We start from the raw sequence: 20660 nt of genomic DNA, 5'->3' as shown, positions 1-20660 counted from the left end.
CACAACACAACAAACTAAACTTAATGAACTTAACGTGTCACCATGGCAACATCTGGATTCTACATTAAATCCAATAAAACTTTCATTATAACAATAATAAAATAATGAATCTTATTTTTTCTAAATTATTGATATTATTATTTAAAAATAAGAATTTCTATTAAATCATTCAAAGTATTTATTTATTTTTTACCATTTGTTTGAACAGTTGATCTCTATGACGCCCTCCAGCGGCGCAGAGCGGAACTGACGGAGGTGGGAGGGTTGAGTTCAGATTGAGGATGAGGAGGAAGAAGAGGAGAAGGAAGAAGAAGAGGATGAAGAGGAGGAGGAGGATGAAGAGGAGGAGGAGGAGGAGGAGGAATAGTAGGAGGAGGATGAAGAGTAGGAGGAGGAGGAGTAGGAGGAGGACTATGATGAAGAGTAGGAGGAATAGTAGGAGGAGGAGGAGGAGGAGGACTATGATGAAGAGTAGGAGGTCCCAGGCTCCAGCTGGTGTCTGGCTGCTGACTCTGGATCAGGTGGGGTAAATCTGCTCTCAGATCAGTGGGCGTAGGAACGTCCAGTGAGTCCGTGAACGCAGCACTCGGCTGTCAGAGCTCCGAGCAGCTCCGAGCAGGATCTACCCGGACTACCCCCACCCCCCGGTCCTGGTCCCGGTCCCGGTCCCGTCCGAGCACCTCCAATCTGCAGCCGCTTCTTTTACCTGGTGAGTGACACGCGCTCGTGTTTTCTAATCTGCAGCTACACGTGCACACAGCGCGCGTGCACAGGTGCTGCTCGTTCTCCTCAGGAAAAGTTTCTGTTCTTCTGGAGCCTGAACGTCTCATCAGGTTCAACTGGTTTCATTCCTCAGGTCAGAGGAATATAAAACTATATTTAATAAACCCAGAGCACAAGATGTTTGTTCTGCTCGTTTCATAAAGTGCAAGAATCTGTAGTGAGGAGAAGGTGTCTTTAGAACTATAGAACTATAAATATATATATATAACAATAAATAACTAGAACAATATAACTATCAGCTGCAGGAGAGTCAGTAGAAATATGTAAAAATATAAAGTTTGGTCCCAAATGTGTAGAAAAGAAGATGTAAACAGAAATAACCAAGAAAAAGGGTTCAAACCTTTATATCATATAATTTTAACACACATTACAAAAAACCTTATTACTATTAATATTATTTAACGATAAAAACAAAAACACACAAACTAGAAATGATTAAAATGATGGAAGCATCTTTTTCAGTTGACACGTGTTGTTCCAGATAAAAGATAAACGGACGATCCCACCCAACGTGAACTCGTTCTCTGAACCTTGAGACTCAACTGACGAATCAGGGGAGTTGTCACAAGACGTTCACTTTGCTTTCCTCTTTACAGTTTAACTCCAACAAATTACTAATTCAAAACACAAATATGAAGTTTTATGAGTTATTTATTTCACCTTTCATCTGTCACACACACATCCAACATGTGTTTGGGTTAGGGTTTAGCCTTTAGAGAAGAATCGTCCCATGTGTCCGTCATTGTTTTGTGAGGAGACCCAGTGATTGGCTGTCAGGCGCTGGGAGGAGCAGCTGGTGGGGGGGGTTTGGGTCTGATGACGGCAGGAGGTGATATATTCATATTCTAATGTTAAAGAAATCTTATTATTATCTTACTATCAGGTCAGGAAATGAACCTGAGTCGTCTGAAACCTCCGGGTTCTGACCCTGACCCTGATGGGGCCGTCTTCATCAGAGCCGTTAGCGATCATCCAGGACCCAGGGGTCAGAGGTCAGGTGATTGGTAACGAGGCCTCGAGTTCTGTGGTTGGTCACGGGGCCGTGTCTGCTGGCTGTCCTGCGCCCTGTGGTCACTTCCTGCTCTGACACCGCCGTCATTGTTTACTTGGTATCAAAGGACAAAGCCGCCATTTCTGACAAACTAGGCCAAACCCTGCGTCTGCGTCATCGTGGTACGGGGGGGGGGGATGTTCCCCTCCAGGCTCTTCCTCCTGATGCATACAAGACGTACTGTTGCCTGACTTCAGCCTCTCTGCAGTGAGGAGAGAGGCTGCGTTAAACCCGTCTGCGGCAGCCGGCGCCCCCTGGTGGCCACATGAACCCAGCGTTAGCCGCGTTAGCTCCACCCACAGGTTGTTTTTATTACCTGCAGGATTGTGCAGAAACCACTGGACCAGTTTACTTGAAACTTGGTCGAAGGGTTGATTGAAGAACTCTTTAGTTGTTGTGATGTAAAGAAATCAGGCGAGTGCAGAATGTAACTCTGTATAAACAGGTAATCATCATAATGTATCTGATCCTGAATCAGCTCCAGGCAATATGGTGAGGAAGGGGCCAATCAGGTGGAGGTATACGCCCCCTTCCTGTTGGATCATGAAGTCTTTCTGAGCCTTTGATTCCACCTCTGTAATGAACGTGCACGTCTGAGGATCTGGTCACGTGCGCGCACCAGGGAAGCAGCTGCAGGACTGGGGGTGAATCTTCCTGGGACACGACCACCACCAGCACCTGAAGTCAGTGGTGGTTGCTGGTTCTAATCCGTGCACAGTGAACACCAGCGTGCTGTTGATGTGAAGCTGTCACTGTGTGAATCAGTAACAGGTCAGCGTGGACACAGTCCAGTTACATAACGCTGCCGTGCTTATGCCAAACATAACATGTGACTTCCTGTGGATCGAATGCCCCTGTCGGTTCGGATCAGCACTTCCTGTGCGTTTGTGTGTGCAGCCCGCGGCGCTGCTGTGACGGGTGGATGCTCCGACCGCTGCCTGAGCGGAGCTGCTCCCAGTACGTGCTCCACAGATAAGACTTATCTCTGCGGGATCTGCTCCTGGAGCCGTGGACTCAAAGTCCAGCTGACGTCAGCGAGGACGAGCAGCGAGGAGACGAGATGGAGACGTCTCAGACGCACTGACACACTCACAGGTTCAGGCCTTTAGATGGTGTCGAGCCTGAAAGAGGCTTCAGCAGCAGAACACGATAGAAAGCATCCTCTCTGTGGGGAAAGGCTTTTCTTCATCCTCCTTAATAATACATAAATACATATGAACAGCTGCCTCTCAAACAAGGAAACTCCTGTGAGCTTTTCAGTAAGTGAGCCGATGTTTTTCTTCTGTGACGATCTGGACAAAGTGAGTTTTCCCTGTTGTTGTGTGAGAAACTCGCCTGTGGAGTCTGATCTCTAACTTCAAATAGCTTTTTTAATGTTTCTGCCTCTGACAACATTCAAATGAGGTCAAACAATCTAATAATCCGAGTTTAACAGAAGCTGGTGATTCATCTAAATGTCAGTTTATCTCCAACACTTTAATATTAGTCCTGTTTCCCTGCAGGTTTGTGAACTCGCTGTCGACAGCGTCTCCTCCCACACGAGGAGGAGTCTCACTTCTGAGAATCAGTGACGTTACGTTCTGACTCTTTCAACTACTGAGTAACTGCTGGTGGGGGGGGGTTCAAGTTGTGTGATTGACACGAGACCTGAACAAGGTGACTTTCTGACATCGTGAATAAACCTGAGCTCGTGTCGATCATAAAGAAGTGATCAAAGCATCTCAGACATTTAAACTACTCCTTATTTGTATTATTGATGATCCTGCTGGTGATTTACTTCTTTATTTTAGTCTTTCAGCTCTTCAGTCTTCTTCTGTGTGTTTAACACCGTCACAGATTCCTCATGTTTGAGCTGGAATCACGATGTTTAGCTTCAACATGAAACATCTGATCTGACCTCGCTGCAGCTGCAGGTCCAACAACTCTAAAGGTTTTTTTTGACGAGGACATGGGAATGAAATCGTTCTGAGTTTTGAGATGTGTGGTCACAGGTTCAGTTCGGGGTGGACGCTCTCAGCTGCGGCTCGGGGGAGCGACGCCACTCGATACCTGGAGGTGCAAACAGAAGAAGCAGCTTTAGACGCTTCCTCCCTCGGCTGTCAGGAGCAGGATCTGTGTCCCTCCACACCCGTCTCGTCAAGTTAGTGAAGACGAATCTCCGTCCGGCTGAATCCAGCTCCCACAGCTCTCTATAATTAGACGTGTCCGAGCTGTCATCACCTGCTCCACCTGCCAATTAAAAGAGAGCAGGAATATATTGAATAATTGGTCCTGACGCGTGGTTCTGACACTTTATTTATAAACTCTTCATCAGCATCAGGGACGTCTCTGTCTTCACAGTGAGTTGATTGACAGGTTTGACAACGTGCCCGACCTGCAGCTCGCTCATTTCTCCAGGAGCGACGCTGCGTTCACGTTCAGATGAACCTTCGAGGAGCGTTTGTTAGATGCGTTGTTATCGATGCGTTCAGGTTCAGGTCGGTCGGCCGGGTCGTCACGGTTTCCAGCTTCAGCTCCGTCAGGGAAACATGTCAAAGTCCAACTGAACGATGCCTTCAATGACCTCAGGGACGGCTCCAGCTTCTTCAGACGTTAATGGTTTTAATTAGTAGATGATCTGTGGAGGAGAGAACTGGAAACGTGGGAGGTTTCTGGTCCGGAGGATTCATTTCTTTGGTCTGTGAAGTTAATTGGACTTTAAATCGAAACTTATCCTCAGGTAGAAAACACAACTTTAATATTGACGACCGATTATAATTCAAAATGAAAATCAATTGTATCATTCTAATAATTGGATTAGAATGAATCATGTGGTGTGTCCTTCACCAAACGCTTTACCTTTGAGATTTAATATCATAAAGTTTGTGTTGTTCATCTGTCAACGCAGAACTTTTCTGATCCAGTTGACGAACGTGTTTCCTGGAACATGTCGACTTTCTCACGAAGCAGTTTTTCTCTAGATCAGGATCCAAAGTCCTGATTCTGATGTAATTGAGTTATGTGTGTGTGTGTGTGTGTGTGTGTGTGTGTGTGTGTGTGTGTGTGTGTGTGTGTGTGTGTGTGTGTGTGTGTGTGTGTGTGTGTGTGTGTGTGTGTGTGTGTGTGAATTTTAATCTTCAGCCAAAGATCGTCTGAAAGTCAAAGTCCTGAGTCCATAAACCTATGTAATGTACCTTATCATCAAGGTGTTGTAATGTGGAAGTGATCACAGAGGCGTTCTGCACACGGAGGCGTTACGGGCCGTACAGGTCGACCGTTAGTTCGAGTTCCTCTTCAGGTGATTGGCTTCATCGAGCTGCAGGTTTAAGCAGCTGCAGTGAAAGTGTAAAGTTTTCACAGCGTCTCCCGGCAACAGCCAACAACAAACCTCACGTCACCATTTAAACCTGCATCGCACAGAGTAAACTAACTGAATTCAAAACCTCCTCAGTTCTCCGTCTGCGTCTGAAAACCAAAAGGGAGTCACGAGCCCGGAGCTGGACCGAGTGGATCCGTGTGGGACAGGAAGTGAAGGATTGTCTTCCGGCCCGGAGGCGACGCGAGGAGCCCGAAGGGAACGAGACTCGTTCACTGACAGATTGTTTCCCCAAATGAAACATGGGACTTTCTGCTTCATTGGCTCAAGAGGATTTAGTTAGAAAAGGTGAATATTACTGCAGTTGTGTAAAACTCTGACCTTGGACACTGCATCAGTTTTATGAGCATGAAGTAAACGCAGCTCACTCACTGACCTTCCACGTAGAATCACTTTATTTTAATTCAACACCGACTCATTCACTCAGTAACTTGACCTGGAATCTTCTGAAAAGAGTTTTTCTGTCTGCTTACAACGCGCTGCTCTTTACACCAAACAGAAATCATCATGAAGTGATTAATAATCAACATATTCATCTTCTTTTGTGCATGAAAAGATTTTATTTCTTTAAAATGTCAGAAAACGGTGGAAAAACTCCACCTGATGAACATTTAACATCTCAGATAAATGAGAGTTTATCTTCAGAGTCTTTTTAATGTAGGTTTTCTGCAGTTTCATTATTATGGAGACAGCTGCAAACATCTGGATTTGCCCTCGACACGGACAGAAACATGAAATCCAGGAGCAAACATTTCTCCCGACGCGTTATCTCTGCTGGTAATGAAATGAAAAGACGTCATCACAACACAAAGTGTGAGAAGACAGAGGCGTCGACTCTCTGCCTCAAATAGAACGGACGTAGTGAACATTAGGGGGTTTTATTTGTGATCATTTTAAACCGAGTCATGTGAAGAGCAGTCGCCTGCAGCCACTTAGTCTGCTGCTCCGTCACATGGAGGCTCAGACGTGACGGATCCGTTTCTCTGGTCTGCACCGCGGCTCTCAGCTTCCGGACCGGACACACAAACAAACTCCTCGTGGGAAACAAACAAACACATAGATCGGCTGTAGTATTTTTCAGGTTAACAGTTTCAGGGGAGGTCGACAGATGTTGGAGGATTAGACTGTTGCTGTGGTTTCTTTCTTCTCGTGGTGTCACTGGTCTTGTGTCTCACTGACCTGTGGTGCGTGAAGGTCGAGCTGAAACTTCCAGATAAAACCCAACAAGGCTTTGTTCTAATCCTCCAAGATCACGTCAGGGATTATTGTGTGGAACTGTTGTCTCAGCGCTGGAGGGTCTTTCTGCTGCAGATCAGTGGATCAGTTTTGATTTTATGGTTTTCTCATCTAGTTTTTCTATGTGTGAGGTTCGTGACCCTGGTTGACAGATGCAGAGAAACGCTCTGGATTTAGTTCAGCTGACGGGAGGAGAGAGAGAGATATGAAGAAGAAAGTTCAAATCAAAAGACAGGATGAATAAAATGAGAAACTAAATTCATTTCTCTGATTTCAGATTCTTGAATGTTCATATTTTCTTTGCTCGTCTAACAGCAGTAAAGTGAATTAGACATATGAGGTCATCTTGGGTTTTGGGAAACACACAATGAATCAATTAATTAAGAAGATAATTGACAAATGAATCAATAATGAAAATAATTGTAAATTGCAGCCCTAGAAAAAAGGAGGTAAAAGCCATAAAGGGATGAAAGATGAGGAAGAATAAAGAATAGGACGGACATAAGATAAACAGAAGAAGAGGAAAGGATAGAAGAGGAAAAAGGAGGTAAGGAGGGAGGGAGTGAGGATCGACCGAAGGAAAAGACGCGATACGATCAGATCACATGTTCAGATATAATCAGATCAACAAATCAAATCAGTGGATCAGGAATTCATCAGATGTTCTGAATCGTCCTGGGTGAGGAGACACGGACGAGGTTTAAATAAACTGTGCTGAGCTGAATCATAAACTTTATGTAACGGACACGTTCATAATCATTCTAATGACATTTCATCTGTGAAAAGCTGAATTCACACTGATGCTTCGTGGAGTTTCAGCCTGAATAAACCTCATTCGGTAGAAAATGAAATAAGTTGAGACGTCTCCGTCACTTTCTCGTGCTTTGTTCATCCAACATGAGAGAGAAGAGTCGAGTGAGACTGAGGATGAAGTGACTGGACGGCAGCTTCATGGTGGAAGCTTCTTTAGTGATCCTGAAGGAAATGTCGATATCGAGAAGCTTCAAACACACGGGGAAGGAAAAGCATTTTAGAAATTATGGAGGAAAAGTAAAAGACATCATTCATTCACTGAAGTGAAGCTAAAACCAGAACTTATCTATTAAAAACCACTAAACTCAGATAAGCATTTGAATCCTTGTTTCTGAGCTAAAGTTCCTGGTTCCAGGTTCTTAATGGTTCCTGGGTTCTTGCAAAACGCTGGTTCCTGGTAAAGTTCTCCAGTTGGAAACCAGCGCTGATGTTTCCTGGAGCTGCAGAGACACATTTAGATCTTTGATTCTCCAGCTGAAGTTCAGGGAAAGTTCCAGAGCTAAAGTTCCTGGTTTTCCTGCAGATTGATATGAGAATATTCCAGATGTTCTGCCTGTGTTTTATACAACAGCAACAAAATGCTTCTTCTTCTCAGCAGGATGATGATATTCCAGCGTGTGACTCTGTGGTCTGTGACTCAGTCCACTGCACTAAGCTGATGAGACTAATGAGCTTTCAGCCGGATGTTAAAGAGCACAGATCTGATTCCTGGTGAAGGAACAGAGCTGAGCAGTGAAGCCACATTCCACCGTCACCAGATCCACTGAGAGGAGCAGGAGACATGTTTATTATATTTTAACAGATTACAATCAAACACTAATTATAATTATTAAATGTCCAAGGTTAATTTGCTCAAACTGAAAAGTTAATTGTCATTAAACTTGATAATTAAATGTGTAAGGCTGAGGTTAATATTTGTTTTGACCTTTTGATTCAGTTTGGAAAATACAAAACATTTTTTAATCTTAACGTTAATTATCTGTGAAACACAAACAACACAACTGTGGAACAACTGGAATCCGTCACCTGCTTTGTTCATGGAGGAGTTCTCTGAACGCTTGAACGCTGCAGGCGAGCTGAGGCCGTGAGGGGGGGGGGGCGAGGAGGAGGAGGAGGAGGAGGAGGAACTCTGTCAGGATTCAGACCTTCTCAATGTCCGTCTGTGTTTGGGTCACATGTTGGTCGACCTCGTCACATGGACCAGAATTTCCCACAGAGCGAGATCATGAGGGGCGATGGGGGTGGAACTCATGGTTTCACTTCAATAAAACTTTATTTATCCCTCGGGGGCTCCTCCGGCACAATGAAGTAATGAAGTAAGAATGGACTCACAAACAGGAATAGAGCACGCCGTCAAAAGGTCAAACACGAGGGGGCGGCGCCCGCGGTCTCCTGTGACGATGATGAGCGGTGTGGTCGACTGTGGCGTTGAAGAAAAGGTCTCCACGACGAGGAGCTGTAGGTGTTCAGGACGAGGAGCTGTAGGTGTTCAGGACGAGGAGGTGTAGGTGTTCAGGACGAGGAGCTGTAGGTGTTCAGGACGAGGAGGTGTAGGTGTTCAGGACGAGGAGCTGTAGGTGTTCAGGACGAGGAGGTGTAGGTCTCCATGACGAGGAGCTGTAGGTCCCCATGACGAGGAGCTCTAGGTCCCCATGACGAGGACGAGCTCTAGGTCCCAGGACGAGGAAGTGTAGGTCTCCATGACGAGGAGCTCTAGGTCCCCACGACGGGGAGCTCTAGGTGTTCAGGAGTTCAGGACGCTGCTGCTGCTCCTCAGGAGGAGGACGCTTGTGGAGCGTTTCCATGACAGTGGATCTGCAGCAGAAACCATGAGCGATTGATGAAGTGTCTCAAACCTTCAGAAGAGGAATGGTTCATTGGTATTAAACCTGATCCTCGTTCACTCCTTCCTCCTGTGAAGAGCTTCTCAGTCTTTCTGGTGAATAGTTAGTGTTCTGTAGCCCAAGGTTTATTCTGGAATCAATAGTTTCAGTGATATAAGCTGTGTCCTTGTTCAGGGGCCTCATCCTTCAGAGGCTGTGTTTGATAAGTGATTATCTCGCTCCCTTTTCCAAGGCTCCTTCATCTCTACGAAGAAATGCATCCTTCTGTTCCAGAGCCACGAGGGACTCACTGGGAGAAGGAGCTGTGCAGGCTGCAGAGCTGCAGAGCTGCAGGATCCAAGAGACTCATGCTGCAGCAGTAAAGACGCGACGAGCTGCACATGCAGATATCAAATATATCTTTGGAGCCGTCATGTCGTCCATCTTTATTCCCTGGTTCTTCATTAACATCACGTCCTTCGAGCCTCCGTGTGCGTCACGTCCACCTGGAGGAGGAACAGCTGAACTCTGATCAGATCTTTGCAGTGAACTTGGTCTTTTATATACTTTTAGTTTGATGTATAAACGATGTGTTCAGAGGTTGTGTTGTCTTCAGGATGGACGTTGACTTAAAAACAAACTCTGCTCCTGTGTATTTCACCTGCTCCGTCTTTGTCTCCATCGAGACGTGAACACAAACATGTTTACAAGGTGACGTGAGCCTCATGATGTTTGTGTTTGTGTTGACAGGACCAGACGCCGGCAGGATGCTGCTGCTGCTCTGTCTGCTTCCTCTGCTGAGCGGCAGCACGACGCTGACGCTGAACGCCACGTACAGAGCGGGACACGACCACGGTGAGTGGGAAACCAGCGTCACTGGACGGGGTTCGGTTCCAGCTCTGGACTGATGCATGATGGGAAACAATGAAACGAAAGACAGACGTTTAATCTTTTCTTGATTCATTTGATTTCACGGATTTAAAGATGCAAACAGCTGAGATGAGAACTTGAAACCATCTTCGGACTCCGACGAGCTGCAGGTGATTGGATGTTTCTGATCAGGTGGATTTGAGAGGAACTGGTTTCAACTGGTTTACGTTGATTTGAGTCAGAAACTTTACAACATGGATGAAAATACCGTGGGGTTAAAAAATGCTTGTTGTTGCCATGGTAACGGCACGTTCAGGGGTCATTTCTATGCAGCTCTTTATTTGCTCCTCTTATATTTTGATTAACTCGACATATACATGTTCTCCCAGTGTTTCTACTTGGATATAGAATAATAATAAGTCTTCTGATTCTGTTTTCACCTCATTTGTTGTGGAAGTGGAGGAAAATCCGGTGAAATCCTAAAACTGGGTCCAAATCAGAAGAGGAACTCTTGTTTGTAGACGGCGAGCTGAGACAGAGAAGAGACACAGATTCATGGTAAAGCTCCGAGGAAATGAAATCTGCAGGAGCCCTCTCCTCTCGGCAACCTTTCCCAGATGTGATGCTTTCAGGGATAATGTCAGCGCTGCACTTTCAGAGCGACAGCGAAGAGCACAGCGGCTCTACTGAGTCTTTATGAGGAAAGAGCAGGTGGTTGACGTCAGAGCGTCACAAGCCTCGTCTCAAAGTACAGAGCGGTGTCCGGACGCTGCCTAAACACAGCGTCTGCTCCACTTCCTGGGAAATGAAGCTTATTCACTAATTAAATTGGAGGAAGACGGGTTCTGCTCTGTGTCGGTTCCAATAAATATGAGACTGAGGGATTGTGGGATTCCGTCCTGGAGGTGGCGGCGCTCTGAGAGGTCACCGGTGCTGAAGCAAGGAGGATGAGAGCTTTACTTCCTGTCACATCTCAGCTCCACATGCTGAGTGTCATCTTTTATTTATCCTCTGTTTGTGTGGCAGCTGCGTTTTCACGTCTCTGGACCTTTTCTCTTTATTTGTGGACATTTCGTGTCTCTGGAGTGATTTTAGATCTTCTTGTTGGACATTACTTCTTGTTGGACATTTTGTGTCTCTGTTTAAACGTTTTCCTTCGAGTCATTTAGTGTGTCTGTGGTCTCTTTGTGTATCTCTTGTCCGTCGATGGCTTCCTGATGCTGTGTAGAAAACAAAGTGCTCCTGAATCTGCTGCAGGTAGAACTTGGCCCAGCGTCACTTTGTTTCTGAAGTGGAGCTTGTTGATTCGAACAGTTCCTGCGGCGTTGATCACTGAGCTTCTTACAGGAACACACCGGGCCTTTGTTCCCTGCTGCATTCTCTCGTGGATTACCCCCCCCGACCACACGCTGCTGCTTTGATCCTGCTTCCTACATGATCAGGTCTCTGTGGTGGAACATGTGTGACTCCTCAGGAGTAAACACACCTGACGGACCAGAACCCGTCTCAGCTCCACTCGGCTGTTGTGTGTGTCCTCAAATCAAACATCTTCCATCATCTTTTCAGATCTGTATTCTTCCTCTCAGCGTGTCGGCTGCAGCGTTTCTACTTCCTGCTGCTTTCAGATCGATTCTCCACTGCTGCTGGAGATCACATTCATTAGAGTGTGTGTGTGTGTGTGTGTGTGTGTGTGTGTGTGTGTGTGTGTGTGTGTGTGTGTGTGTGTGTGTGTGTGTGTGTGTGTGTGTGTGAGAGGACTGTTAGATTAGATTGATTATTTTTTCCTCCATACCTTTGGTCATTTAGTTTCCTCTTCATCGTGTAGTTTCCTCTTCATCGTTTAGTTTCCTCTTCATCACTCCTCAGTCGTTTTTGCATCAGATTACATTTGTTTGTTTCTCACAGGGGAGGAAGTTGCCGTGACGACGAGGCCTCACATCTACTACTGCCGCTCGCCCAACATGGAGGACTTCACCTGCTGGTGGCGTCCGCTGGACAACCTGACGGACGGCGAGGTCGTGTCCTACGTCCTCACCTACTCCAAAGAGTGCGTCCATCACACTCACTGAGTTTCTTTCATCTCAAAGTGTTTTCGGATCCTCGTGTTTCTGTGACTTTGTATTTCGGAGGCGTCGCTGTGTTTTCACATTTCCCTGCAGCTTAGAGGCCCAACGTTTTCTAGGTCGTTTTAAATCCACTTTGATTTCTCGTGCTCTACTCGACTGTGAAGCTTTTAACAGGTCGATATTACAGAGCAGCTCTGAAACGCCCAACGCCGCCTCATGTGGCGCCGGGCGGACGCCAGCCCGTCAACATGGCGAAAACGGGGACGAATTGGATTGTGTGTTTGACCCGACGCAGCATCGCAGACCCATCGATGAGTCGCCTGCTTCTCAGGCATCAAATATGATAAACATATCGAAGCTTGAAGAGAATCGATCACAACATAAATGTTTCTGACAGTTCAACCAACAACCAATCTTTTTACTTTGGTCCAATAATCATATTTCAGGCCGGCTCCAGCTCTAGTTGGAGCTCATCTCAACAGTTTAATTCGATTCATTAGAAGCTGTGAGTTTAAACGAATCAGTTTGATCCGTGGCTCCAAGTAGAAATAAATCTCTCAGAGTGAAAAAACCCAAACCATCAGAAATGAGACGGATGCTAAAAAAATACATTACAGCTCAATTCCTGTGTCTTTATTAGATGACGGGAGGAATGAGCTCAGCTGACGCTCTGTCGAGACGTCTCCCACGGGAAACTAGAGCAGGAGACGACGCTCTGCTGAAGAACTAACCTGCGTCACGAGTGGGAAGCGTCCACAGCTCCATGATAATACGTCTGTCTGTTGAAATGTTCAAATTAAATCTAAATACAAGAAGAGAGAAAGTTTCAGAACAAACCTTGAACTCTGTTATTCTTCTGCTGCGTGTTGTCTCCTGGTGGAGGAAGAGACCGTTACTGTCATAATTCAGACAAACGCTCAAAGTTATCGTCTGAAGTTTGCAAAATGAAATGATTAACAACTGTATTTCTCCTTTTTCTGATTTCAAGAAAGTTATAAAACTGAAACTTCTTCTTCCTCTCTGATTCCCAGTAAAGGCCCCCGACAGGAATGTCCCGACTACACGAGCGCTGGTCCCAGCAGCTGCCACTTCGACAGCAGCCACACGTCCATCTGGAAGATCTACTGCATGAACGTCACCGCCGTCACCGCCACCAGGAACTACACCTCCCAGAAGCACTGCCTGGACGTGGCTGATATCGGTGAGGACGCCTGGTTTCAAAGGGCTTATGTTGGCGACACCTAGTGGCCGGAGACGTTCAGGTTGTCCGTCCCATGGTTGTGAACACGATATCTCAACAACGCCTCGAGGGGATTTCTTCAAATGTGAAACAAACGTTCACTTGAACTCGAGGATGACTTGATTACATTTTGGTGGCCGAAGGTCAAAGGTCACTTGACTTTAGGTCATTGCTTCACGTTTTGATCACTTCAAATATGAACTGATGAGATTCCAGAGGTCAAAGGTCACTGTGACATCATTGTTAGCATGTCAGGAACTGAAGCTGCTGGTTGAGGAACACGATTGGTTTCTAAATACGCTGTAGCTCGTGTCTCTGATCTTATTGGTTGTGAAAGTTAATACAATACTCTATAAGATATCATTCTGACTTCCTGATGACATAGATTTCCATTGACCTTGACCTTAGCCTGAATCGCCTCATGTGTTCCTCAGCAGTGACGTGTCTTTGACAGACGGAGCGTCCTCACGCAGCCGAGCTGCCGTCGCAGCAGCAGGCGTCTGTAGAGTCAGTCGAGCAGAGAGCTGATGATGGGAGATGCCCTCGGGCCTGGTTATAATTCAAAGACTCCACATTCCAGCTGGATGACGACACTTTACACACACACCTCTGTAATTACACACATTTAAATAATTCAGTGTGAAATGTGTTCACCTAGTTTGTCTTTACGACTGAATTCAAGAGACGCTTCTATGTGCAGGAGCCTGAAAGCAGCAGGAAGCCTCTGAGGTTAATCAGGTTCACTGGTATTATCCAGACGCTGCAGATCGGCTCTGGATCGGAGCGGCAGCACAGCCGAGGTCTGCTCTGCGTCTGTGTCATGTGAAAAACACAAGACGTGTGGGCTCCATCAGCGCTAACACGCGTGTAACCTGCGTGAGGGTCCACATGACGGGCGTGGTAATCTTTTGTTGGCCTCCGACATGGGAGAAGGTCAGAGACGTTGCTCTTATCTGGACCCAGCAGGGACCGCAGCCCCCGCCTGCGGGCGCAGAGCGGCGCAGGGCTCCATTAGCCAGAGCAACCGAAAGGTCACAAGTGAAATGTCTCAGGGAGTTCACACTTTGATTTCGTGCTGCTGCTGTGACGTCCATGTGCAGGAGAGATGAACGTGTTGTTAGAGGGAACAGACGACGGGATGAGCTGCTGGAGTCAATTCTTACAACTACATTCACATTAATATGACACAAACAAACAAGTCATGGTGTAAATCAGGCCCCATCATAGAGATTAGTTCACACAGATCATGTTATAACATCAAATATTTCACGTTATATATTTATTATTATGTTCCCCTCTTGCTGATTGGTTTCATTTATCGAGAAACATTTCTTGTGTAATATAAATATTATATAAAATCAACTTTTGATGTTATAACATTTGAATGTGTTTCTCATCCTGGTGCTGTGGTAATTCTCTTTCATAGAAAATGACTATCACAGTTTTTCAAAGGACGAGGAAACATTTCCAAATTACAGAAGGTGTGTCAATGCGATTAGGGATGAGAAGAAGAATCTAGACAACAAGTGGAAATCAATAAAACCAAATGACAAACAGTTGCTGAGCAACATCAGACCTGGACTGATTGTAACTGAGTCCGTTGTTCAGGCTGTGACATGTGATGAATGTCTCTGACTGTGGCAGAAGAAACTGGGAAATCTGTCAAGCTTCGATCGTGATTTCAACCTCTGTGGTGTCACTTTCTAAGGTAAAGAAGGTTTGATGCTCTTGTTTGGATGCTCTTGTTTTCGAAAGCAGAAAACCTCCAGTTTAAATGTGACGATCTTGGACCCAGTGAAACTCTGGAGATAATTAATGAGCCCCAGGAGAGGGAGACGATTAATGCTGCTGAACTTTTAATTGAGAATTGGAACAAACGATCTTTGTGATTTCTCAGTGATGCAACACGATAGTGACGAGAACTCTGGGAAATGTTGAAATCCTGATGAAACCAGAGAAACTGTCTCGATTCTGAAGCTTGTCCTGTGTTTGTGTCGTCCACAGTTCAGACTGAAGCTCCCGTCAACGTGACCTACGAGCTGACCGACCCCGGCGGCGACGAGATGGGCCACAACGCGCTGCTGTCCTGGACGTACCCGGTGCCGTCACACCTTCAGTACGGCTGGATCACGCTGCTGTACGAGCTTCAGTACAGACGCATCACCGAGCCGGACAACTGGAAGGTACGGGGCGGACGCCGCAGACGCTGTGCGACACCAGAGGACGAGCGTGGTGTTCCTAACAAAGTGCTCACGGTGTGTTGCAGGTCAAACCCTCTCTGCGGGAGCCGCGCGTGGAGCTGCTCGGCCTCCCCGGCGGCCACTACGTCATCCGAGTCCGCTGCCGCTCGCAGAACTACGGCCTGTGGAGCGAGTGGAGCGCCACGCTGCGGATGAGCATCCCCAACAAACTGCCGGCAGGTAGCCTGATGCACCGCGTTTCCATGGCAACACCCACGCAGCGCCATTAGCATCAGTCTCCTAATTATGGTCGTTTTGAATGTAGTGAATCCTGGTTTATTATTATTCCTTTTTATTTGACAGCATTAGCTCCACTGGTTATTTTACACAAGGAAGGAATATTTAAAGGGACACAACGTATTCTTGAAATATAACAAATGTTCTGAATATGAATTGATTCCCAAAACATCAAATATTACAATTATTCTCAAAATATGACAAATATATTTGATAAAACTTTATTCTTGAAATATTAAGACGTTTGAAAGAAATCAAAGACTCATAGAAACAGTATTTTAGTGTAAATCTATATTTATATATAAACAGTAAATGGCCCTCGATGCTCTTTGTTACTCTGAACATGACAGAAGCTGTTTGTACCGTGTTTGTGTTTGTGTGCAAGTGTAGAGATGTTGAAGTGTGTATTTATTTCTGAGAGGGTGAGGACAGGAGGAGGAGAGGAGCAGGAGGAGGAGGAGGAGGAGGAGGAGGAGGAGGAGAGGAGGAGGAGGAGGAGGGACGGTGACTAATAAATTGTTGAATGTTCCAGGGAAACTGTTGGTGCTGATCCTGGTGACGGGCGTCGGCGTCTTGGCTCTGCTGGTCATCGCTTTGGTGTCATTCCACAGAGCAGAAGGTAAGAAACCACACACACACACACACACACACACACACACACACACTTGTTGTGTAGATTCTCAAACTCTCCCTCTCTATTGTTGTTTGCTCTTCAGAATAAAAGAGTACTTCCTGCCTCAGATTCCGAAGCCGAGGATCATGGGTATTAATCCGCTGCTGATGAAGGTAACTGAGATCTAACGTCTGACTCACCTGTCAATCACCTGTCGCTGGTCTGGACTGATCATCTGACCCAATCATCCATCAAACAATATTCTGTGGTTTTTAAGCTGCCACTCAGACATTTATCTGTCTTCATGTTCCCTCCTCTTCTCCTCCTCTTCTCCTCTTCTCCTCTCCTCCTCTTCTCCTCCTCTTCTCCTCTTCCCTCCTCCATCCTCCTTCCTTCTCTCCCCACCTCTTCTTTCTGACTCCTCCTCTCTTTCCTCCTCCCTCCCTTCAGAAGGGGAACCTGGATGAAATCAACCGTCACCTCAGTAACTTCCACAGCTACAGACCCCCGAGCTACACGGAGGAGGTGTGGGACCAGGTCAGCGCTGACAGTATATATGTGACCACGGCGAAGGACTACAGCGCCCAGGCCGACCCCATGGGCGGGGACAAGGAGGCCTTGGTGATTCCAGGTGACCTGACGCCCGCGGCCGCCCGCCTCCAGCTCGCAACCCAAAACCCGACTCCCTACATGCAGAGCCTGTCGCCCTACTGCTCCTCGCCTCCCCAAGCCTTCGCTCCATCGCTGCCGGCTCCGTCCTCGTGGCCAAGGCCTGAGATCCTGTCGCTGCCGGGGACGGACTACAGCGTGATGGGACAGGGCGACTCCTTCCCCGCCCCCGACGCCACCGCCGTTACCACCATCGGCTCGCCTCAGGATTTCTACACCTGCGTCCAGCTCATGAACGAAAGCGGCGAGGTGCATCTGGTGCCGTGTTTGCCGCCGCCGTACTGCAGGGAGTTCCCGCCTCTGCAGAGCGGCTGCGGAGACGACGCTGAGAAGGAGGAGAAGAAGAGGAAACTCGCCGAGTACCAAGCCAGGAAGAATTTCATGAGCGAGCCCAAAGACGGCGGCAAGGCCGAGAGGAGCGAAGCGTCCGTGCCTCTGCTGCCTGTCGCCGTCGACAACCGGGGCTGATTGACAGGAAGCACGTCCACAGTTAGAAATATGTGGACATGTGTGGAAACTGAAGAGCGTCTGCAGGACGTTCAGACCTCGAGAAACAATTCAACAAACTGATGTTGGTTTGAAAAAGAAAAGCAACGTTTCAAACGCTAAACGCCGTCTCTGGTGCAATATCCCAAGTGTTGTGTTCGGGCGACCGACACCTTGTCCTCTGTCATCGTTCCTCTGGACCTCGTCTCTGTGGAACTCTGTGGAACCCAACGTGCTGTTCAATGCACAAATCAGATTTCAGGTGAATGAACGAACAATGAGCTCTATGAAATCTGTGCAGTCGCCTCCTGCAGCTTCAGATAAACGAGGACCACTTCACCGCGCGCTGCTTCTTCTAACCCGTGTTTGCTTCAGGGCCTTTCTCAGGAAACACAAACACTGTGCAATGCCGAGGAGGAGAGCAGTGAGCTGCTGGTGCATGGACCGCTCAGATCCTCAGCTGGTGTTCAAACCGTTCGCCTTCCTCATCAGGTTGTGTTTGAACTCACTCACTGGAGTGGAAGGTGCACGTGAGCTGCTCATCTTCATCATTACACTGAGTTTCTCACATGAACGATTAGGAAAGGATTTAGTGTCTTCTGCCACAATGCATTGTGGGATACGGAGTCTTTTACAGCTCGTGCTCAACACGAAGTGGAGAAGTCAGTTGATTGTGAGCGATTTCAAACACAACCTGAAGTTTCACACGAGACAATAAGCTTCATTTTGCTGTTTTTAATGTGAAGTCGTTATAAAAGCTGTTCTCACTGAAAGATGAACTATTAGTTATTTTATATCTGGTTCATATCGACTCTCTGCATCTCGTTCCCGTGTGGTTTCCAGGTTTAGGACACAGAACATAGACGTGTGTGTCGCTCTCAATCATCTCGTCCTCCAGTAGTTACGCTCCACTGCTCATGAATCCAACCTCCTGGTACGTGTTCAATCCATCGTCCGACACCGTGTTGCTGACGTGTTCCAAACTATAACGTGTTTTATCGACGTAACGTAAACTGTGAATTCGAAGAAGCAGAACCTCTGTTTCTTTTCCTCACAGTCGAGAGGTTCGTTATTTTACAGAAAACAAATTCAAACGTGAGAATCAAAAGTATATTTTCTTTATTCCTAAAGATTATGAATTTAACACAATGACAAAAAGCACTTTTATATATTTTCAACATGCTGAAAGAAAAGTTAGGTTTAGTTTTATTCAAACAGCAAAGAAAGAACCAGAATCATGAAGTATTAGAGTATTAGCAGCTCTTCCTCCAGAGTTAGTGAGATGTTGATGAAGAGGAGGTAAGGAGGTGTGTAAGTGATCCTTAACCTGCCTCCAATGTTAGAATTCATGTTCTGCATCCAACAAATTGGGGAAACTTTCCAAAACAAATCACACCCACTGATCTCTGACTATTTTAACCACTTTAATGTCTCGTAGAAAATCTTAAAATGCACCGTTATCGACATGTGTGCAGTTTATTGCAAAAAGGCACAAGTGGGAGTTGAGACTTGTGGGATGTGACCAGAAGGAAAGCACCTGAAGATTCTTCTCCTTATTATTATCTTATTATCTTATTATTATTATATTATAATCATTATTCCCAGTGTCGGACGTCCTGATCCCAGCTACCTCACATCGGATCACGTCCCTGTTGCCAAAGCTTTGTTCTAACGTGCTTCTTTCTTCTGGTCTTGTGCTGTGACTCTGGAAGTCGACGCTGTCGCCACCTTTCTCGTGACACGTTGGCGAATCGTGCCAAACTAAAACCCAAAGTAGAAAACCGACGCCGTCGAGCACCGGAGACGAGCCTGAATCCTGTTTTCACCGTCAGCTGTTGATTCGTCCGTCACCTCCTCGTACTTTGGGATCTAGATGCTGATCGTTTGTACCTGTGGTGTTTTGACTCTGTTGAAAAGCTCGTCAGTCTTTGTCTGTATCGTGTGTTTCTCTCACTGCTCCTCAGGATCACGGTGCTGATCAGGGATCAATCAAAGTGATATCGATCCTGATCGACATGAGACCTGGAGCTCGAACTAGAAAACAAGCTGTCATTGTTCCTCTTCCTCCCCCGACCCTCGTCACCTCTGAACTCACTGATGTCGTGTCGTCTGCTCGTTGCCGCTCGATGTCGTGCTGTATCTGTTATTGTGCCTGGATGTGCCTTGTTGTTCACTGAGCAGTATTTGTTTGTTGTTCCCCGGTTGTGTTGAAGTGTGGACGGCCCGAGCGGCCAACGTGCCACTCCGACACGCCGGGAAGTGTGTGTGTGAGGAAAGTGGTGGAGGAGCAAACACCGACAGTACGTGCACATTGTGTTGGGTAAACAACTATATCGCCTTTTATTGTGACACCTTCTTCTTGTTGGACTAAAGCACTTTTGGTTTCTCGTGACTGCAATAAAAAGTGAAAAGGCAGCTGAGCGTGTGAAGGGTTCATCATTTCTACCATCCAACGGTTCAAGAGAGACGAGCTGATCAGGAATCAGTCCTGAGTTCTGCAGGAAACCAGGTTTTAACTGAACCAGCTCTTCTCCTCGTTAGCAAAAGGCTTTGGAACCTGAACCGTAAACTAACTAATCAAACGAGCTTAGAGAGGAATTCATGATTAGTTTGTTCTTGTGGGTTAAAGACAAAAAGTCCATGTGGCACATTCACATGAGATATTAAATCTAATCATGAGTCTGAAATCACTTATTCACACTTAGATCACAACTTGTCACGTTTTCAAAATGACTCAAATTAGTGTCATCAGCCGATTAGCGATGATTAAAGGTGAACAAATGGCTTCTGATTCCTTACAAATACTTTTAGTAGCTAAATATCATATTTGCGAGTTTGCTCCTGCGCTGAAACAAAAGGTTTAAAGTCTGTAAATCCTGTCGTCAGTTTACCGCACATTGCTTTAACTGCCTCGTCCAGTCAGGAGATGAATCCAGGTTGAATTGTAAGAACTGAAGTAAATAAAACAGATTCTTCATTTCCTGTTTGTGGACCGAGGAACTTTGAATAAACGTCTTGTTCGTTCAATTCAAAACATTCAAATAAACAGTAAACAGCTTTGAAACCAAATGAGTGACCTAAAAACGCTTCATGGTCCATTATGTTAATCTTATAATGCACAAAAACAAGTGTGTGTGAGCCTGTGACTTGAATTATCTGCTGATATAAATAGTGGAGA

The 20660-nt window shown here is 46.2% G+C and overlaps 1 protein-coding gene across 1 annotated transcript; it reads left to right on the top strand.

Moving 5' to 3' along the window:
* Positions 1-580: 580 nt before the first annotated feature.
* Positions 581-19897, top strand: LOC118103157 (prolactin receptor-like). The gene is given in 10 exon segments (XM_035149774.2): positions 581-709; positions 9812-9916; positions 11837-11978; positions 13029-13198; positions 15242-15420; positions 15504-15657; positions 16247-16309; positions 16312-16333; positions 16431-16500; positions 16778-19897. Coding segments are annotated over 9 exon segments (1575 nt in total). The 5' UTR covers positions 581-709; positions 9812-9828; the 3' UTR covers positions 17465-19897.
* Positions 19898-20660: the final 763 nt, after the last annotated feature.

The sequence above is a fragment of the Hippoglossus stenolepis genome, chromosome 24 (genome assembly GCF_022539355.2).
Source record: "Hippoglossus stenolepis isolate QCI-W04-F060 chromosome 24, HSTE1.2, whole genome shotgun sequence".
Lineage (NCBI taxonomy): Eukaryota > Metazoa > Chordata > Actinopteri > Pleuronectiformes > Pleuronectidae > Hippoglossus > Hippoglossus stenolepis.
Note: the sequence above shows the minus strand (reverse complement) of the source record. Positions and strands in the feature narration are given on the sequence as shown.